Source organism: Panthera uncia (assembly GCF_023721935.1).
Source record: "Panthera uncia isolate 11264 chromosome A1 unlocalized genomic scaffold, Puncia_PCG_1.0 HiC_scaffold_17, whole genome shotgun sequence".
NCBI classification, from domain to species: domain Eukaryota; kingdom Metazoa; phylum Chordata; class Mammalia; order Carnivora; family Felidae; genus Panthera; species Panthera uncia.
The window spans coordinates 91,095,316-91,101,458 of record NW_026057577.1 but is presented as its reverse complement, the minus strand read 5'-3'; the positions used below and the strand labels follow the sequence as shown (position 1 = coordinate 91,101,458).

Genomic DNA, 6,143 nt, shown 5'->3' with positions numbered 1-6,143 from the left:
TGAAGGCTCTGCCTTCCAGCAGGTTGCAGGAGGGTTCCAGGCATCCCTCTCCTACTAGATAACATCCAGAGGGAGGAGAGGGAAGGAATATCTCTTCCTGTGGCCCTCACACCCACCTGGCGGAATATGCTGTTCCTCATTTGCACTCCATTCCATGCACTGTATTATAGGGTCTTTCTCCTCCAGAGTTTCAGATGAGGGCAGGATGGTTGCGGTCTTACTTATCCTTACGATGTCTATTGCCTACTAGCTGGTGGGAATGCTTTTTTAAGCAATGTGCTTTTTAAATGATGTTTTTTAAGCAATGCGTTTTGCTGGCCAAGGGATGATAAACCAGAAACATGTTGGTAGTATAATTTGTTTGTCCCAGCCCAAATGATGGTTGATATCACTAAACTAACTGGTCTCATAGATCCTCAGGAGTTGGGCGGCAGAAGGAACCAAACTGCTATTGCTGGGAAAAGTTCTGCTGTACAGAATAATTACATGGTTACAAATCCTTTCCACTTAAAAAAATAAATAAATAAAGATTTATTTTCTCGCTCCTAACAGGTAGTTATCACCAGGCTAAAACTGGACAAAGACCGGAAAAAAAATTCTTGAACGCAAAGCCAAGTCTCGACAAGTTGGAAAAGAGAAAGGCAAATATAAGGAAGAACTTATTGAGAAAATGCAGGAGTGAATATAACCTGTTACGCAACCACGGTTTAACTGTAGATTTTTAGTCTGGTGTGTATTCCTTTGAAACTTTTCAAGATGTCTGTCAAACGTTTCCTTCCTGTTTTGTTGTTGATAATGTAGCTTTGTAAATCTGCTTTTGCTGTTTTGATTAATAATTTTATGAATAATCGTTGAAAATGTCTCCTAATTGCAGAGGGAATTTGCATTGTTCTGTAGATAAAATCCATCTTAGTGTGAGTTCCTTGATGCCATTCTTTCATGTGTTTATCACGTACGGAGCAGCAAAATAGCAGCGGTAGGATGGCTGTGCTCCTGCCTGGACCCTCATGCTGATGGGGTGGACAGGACAGGGCTCTCGTCCCTAATTCAGGGGTGTGTCCCACTCAGTGATGGTCATTACATGAGCTGGCACATACAGGACTGAGCTCACTCAGTGGCTGGTGCTGCTTTGCACGCTTATGTCTCAGGTCTCGATGGATTGCCCTTTGGCCAGCTTCCTGTCCCTCGTGCTCCAGCCAAGCCAAATGGCATGCAGCTCCCTGACCAAGCTGCCCTTCCCAAGGTCTTGACTTTGTAAGTGTATTTCCAAGTAACTGAAGTGTCCTTCCTCTCTCCTGGGGCTAACTCAGGAAACTGACGACAGCCTGTAGGCAAGATGTGGCTCACAGATTATGTTTGTCCTTCTATTGTTCTCATGATTTCTTAGAAGCCAAGTTCTAACACTTAAAACTTGAGACATTCCACAGAGAAATCTGGATCTTGCTTCATCTGGTTGCATGGGGCCCTGATCCTGCATAGCGTCATTTGTGTGGAGCCCGGGGCTGGCTGCTCTATCCAGTCTGCTCTGCCCATGTGCCCAATTTGCCTGGCCCCCACTGGCATCTGCGTTTTACACTCCTGGTCTAACTGCAACCAAACTAATATGAGTTCACTCCTTGGTGAGTTACACATAGAGACTATACCAGGTGGAGTTGTGGTTTTGATTTTTGTTGTTTGGTTTTTGGTTTTTGGGTTTTTTTTTTTTTTTTAGAGAGAAATTGAAAATTTTAAGCAGGCTCCATGCTCAGTGCAGAGCCCAATGCGGGGCTCGATCCCACAGCCCTGGGATCATGACCTGAGCCAAAATCAAGAGTCCAGACGCTCAATCGATTGAGCCACCCAGGCGTCCCAAGGTGGAATTGCTGTACAACAGAAACTTATTTGCAGCAAATAAGGAAATCACTTTGAAATCTGTGACCCCCTGAGTAGGGGTGAATGGGTTTCTTTCATTTAGGGTTAGGATGGATATTCAGAAAAGGGAGTTTCAGTCATTATTATAGGTAGAGGTGGGTATAAGGTCATACACTTGTCTTAAGGAAACCTGCTGATTTAGCATTGTCTGTTGTGTTAATGAAGTTTGTTTCTGCCGTGGGTGAAGATTTTAACATTCTAACGAAGCAGAGGTAACTGTTGGACCTGGGGAAGGGGTTATGGGCCTGCTGAAGAGCCATAAACTGGATTGGGTCTTGGGCTCCTTATCTTGGGGAAGCAGTGAAAGGCCTTGCTTACTTTTGAAACAGCCCTGGGAGTTTTGCCACTGATTCATTATCTCTGATATGGTTAGGCTACTTCCTGGCCTAGTTCAATCTGTTGTTAGTTTTTGCATTCTCATTCTTCCCTTAAAGTCCTTAGCTATTGAGTTTTTTGCATTTCTTTGTAATTCTGACACCTTGTAAGTTCTACAAGAAGTGTGCTAGAGCAAGAAGAGATGCTTGGGGGCACCTGGGTGGCTCAGTGGGTTAAGTGTCCAACTTTGGCTCAGGTCAGGATCTCATGGTTTGTGAGTTCAAGTCTCGAATTAGGCTCTCTGCTGTCAGCACAGAGCTTGCTTGGATCTTCTGTCCCCCTCTTTCTCTGCCCCTCCCCTGCTCAGGCTTTCTCTCTCAAAAATAAATAAATATTAAAAAAAGAAGAAGAAGAAGAGCTGGTTAGGCATATATCATAGAAAATAGTTGGGACCTAAAATGACTTCTTTTCTTTTCTTTTCTTTTCTTTTCTTTTCTTTTCTTTTCTTTTCGTTTCATTTTGTTTCGTTTATTTATTTTGAGAGAGAGAGCAAGGGAGGGGCAGAGAAGGGAGAGAGAGAATCCCAAGCAGGCGCTGTGGTTTCAGCACAGAGCCCGACACAGGCTCAAACTCACAAACAGTGAGATCATGACCTGAGCTGAATTCAAGAGCTGGATGCTTAACTGACAGCCACCCAGGCACCCCTAAAATGACTTCTCTTTCTTTTTCTGGGCACCCCTAACTCTTTCTGCTTACATAACTTCTAGTTACTCTTCAAGATTTAGCACCAGATCCATCTCTAAAATCCTCCCTTGCTTCTGTGAAAAATTATTGATTAAAATGCATGATAAAAATGCATAAAATGATAAAATGCCTCTAGTGATACATGGCTGGACACATTGAGTTTCTTAGTAAATGTTGATTGAGTCCATTATTTCCCATTTTGAATGATGAAAAATGAGCTCAGATTAATTGTCCAGATCCCAGAGAATGTAAGAGATGGAGTTAGTATTTGAACCCAGACCTCACTGCGTCAGAGACCACTCACATCCCACTTCAAGCCATCCATCCCTGGTGGTCATTTTTTCACCCTGTCATTTTTCACTCCCTTTCCCAGAGTCTGACAAGAGACTAGACATCAGTGTACGAGGGAGAAGAAGCTATACATTTATAGCAGTAGTGCTGCCTGGTGGGAAAAGCATTGTCACCATTTCTCCACGGGACAGTCCATAAGCTTTTGAGCAAGTTACTTAGCTCTGTGCTTCCGTTTTCCCAGTAGTAAAGCATCATAGTTAATACTTGCACTGCCTTCCCGCCTCATGGAAAATGGCAGGATCAAATAGGCTCTTTCTGAGGACCCTGAAAGCTGTGAGTGTACAAATGCTAATATTGTTTGTTGTTGTTGTTTTACTGTATTTCCAATCTAAGATTTGCTTTGCACCGAAAGAGGTAATGATTTTTTTACCAAACAAGTCCGTGGAAGCGGAAGCACAAACCACAAAATTCAGTATGCATTCTCTGACTCAGGCATTGATTTAAGAGTAGGCAGAATGATACTTGTCTTGGCTCTGAAGCCAGAGAGATTTGTATTCAAATCCTGCTCTGGTTTTTGGGCAGCCATTTGTATGAGCTTGTTTCCCCGTATAGGTGAGAAGCTAAAAATGTTTCTCTTTGTGAAAATGCTTTATCAGACGTGAAAACTAAAGTAGTGGTCCACCAGATTCTTCTGCCCTTAGGAGTCACTTGGATGCTTACTAATAGTTTCTACCCCTTTGCTGGGAGGTTCCGTGATGCAGTAAGAATGGAGAGAGACCTCTTCAGGTCTTATGTGAATGTGTATTTCTGAGGTGGCTCTTGTGTGATATTTACAACCAGTTAACTCTGGGGATTGTGGATTAGGATACATGTAAAGTATGTATATACACACAGCATATAAAATAGAGTAGGTGCCTCATACACGGCAGCTATGTTACCATTAGTAGTCTAGTGAGATCTGTAGTTTTTTCCGAATTTGAGTTTTGTCTTTATTCTCAAACAACACATGATTTAGTACCCAGAAGTTGCATAAAAGTAAGATTCCATACTAGATTATAGCACGGACGACATATTCTGATACCTGGTCTGGGCCCTAGGCTCCAGCCTTAATTCTCATCAATAAACTTAAGTGATGATGTTTCCTAGGAGTCGGTCTTTGCTTGTTTTCAGCAACCTGTTCACTACAAATGACGGACCAGAGCTTTGAGAGCGGTCATTCCCACCACCGCCAGCCCCCCACAGGCATCCAGATCATGCCAGAATGCTTGTATTGAGCCATGTGAGTAATAGTGCATGGTGAAGAGCAGGAGCTCAGCATCACATGTGAGTTCTAATCCCAGTGCTGTCAGTTCCCAGCTGTGCGCCCTTGGGCAAATTGCTCAACCTCTGGGCCTCAGTGTTGTCATTTACAAGATGGAAATAAAAAGTGCCCACTTCATTGAGTTGTCAGGCTTAATACCCGAGATACCACGTGTAGAGCACAGAGAGCTCAGCAAACTTTAGCTTTTCTTTTAAATTTTTTTTTTCAACGTTTTTTATTTATTTTTGGGACAGAGAGAGACAGAGCATGAACAGGGGAGGGGCAGAGAGAGAGGGAGACACAGAATCGGAAACAGGCTCCAGGCTCCGAGCCATCAGCCCAGAGCCTGACGCGGGTCTCAAACTCACGAACCGCGAGATCGTGACCTGGCTGAAGTCGGACGCTAACCGACTGTGCCACCCAGGCGCCCCTAGCTTTTCTTTTAAAGGAGATGGGCAGTAGGTTTGTTTGTAGGAGCTGAGGGAAAACGTTTTCTCAGGGGAGCTCAGATAAATGCTGGTTGGTTTGGTTGTTTTGTTTTTAAGATTTTATTTTTAAGTAATTTCTATAACCAACGTGGGGCTCAAACTTAACCATCCTGAGGTTGACAGTCACATGCTCTACCAACTGAGCCAGCCAGGTGCTCCAAATGCTGGTTCTTGAATGGAGGGGAGATGTACGGGCAGTAATGTGTTTTGGCTGCTGCAGGAAATGGGGACTGGAGAATGCCACATGGGTGGGCCTGCCTATCAAGGTTCAGGCCCAAGGATTTTAGCGTGTTTCCTGGAATGACTTTGAATTAAGCAGTTTCCTACCGACCTCATTATGCAGATGTCCATTCACTTGAGTGAGTCCCCTGTGCTATTTTGGGAAGCCTCCAAACTTTTTTTGTTAAATGTTTTATTTATTTTTGAGAGAAAGAGAGGCAAAAGTACAAGCTGGGAAGGGGCAGAGAGAAAGGGAGACACAGGATATGAGCAGGCTCTAGGCTCTGAACTGTCTACACAGAGCCTGATGTGGGGTTTGAACTCACAAACCGTGAGATGACCTGAGCTGAAGTGGATGCTTAACTGATTGGTCCCCCCAGGTGCCCCAATGGAAGCCTCCAAACTTTTAATTTTTTTTTTTCAACGTTTTTTATTTATTTTTGGGACAGAGAGAGACAGAGCATGAACGGGGGAGGGGCAGAGAGAGAGGGAGACACAGAATCGGAAACAGGCTCCAGGCTCCGAGCCATCAGCCCAGAGCCTGACGCGGGGCTCGAACTCACGGACCGCAAGATCGTGACCTGGCTGAAGTCGGACACTTAACCGACTGCGCCACCCAGGCGCCCCGCCTCCAAACTTTTAAACTTCAGATAACTGCTTCCGAATGTCTGTTTTCATACTGCATTCTGGCATGTTCAGCTACAGAGCTCTTAGTGTGAGCTGGGCAGGCAAGGAATTGAAAATTCTGGGAACCAGACAATTCTACTCACCGAGACTCTACCGTCCTCTGTTGATACTACAGACTGAGCAGTTCCCATCTGACAGCGTGTGTCTTTTTTCATTGTCCTGTTATATTAGTTTTTTTTTTTAAGAAG

General features: G+C 44.1%; 1 protein-coding gene across 1 annotated transcript in view; it reads left to right on the top strand.

Moving 5' to 3' along the window:
* The window catches only part of RPL26L1 (ribosomal protein L26 like 1), a 51,099-nt gene that overhangs the window by 8,135 nt on the left and 36,821 nt on the right, over positions 1-6,143 (top strand). The window contains 2 exon segments of the mRNA XM_049648694.1: positions 553-588; positions 590-4,584. Of these exon segments, the coding sequence (XP_049504651.1) occupies positions 553-588; positions 590-682 (129 nt within the window). The 3' untranslated portion in view covers positions 683-4,584.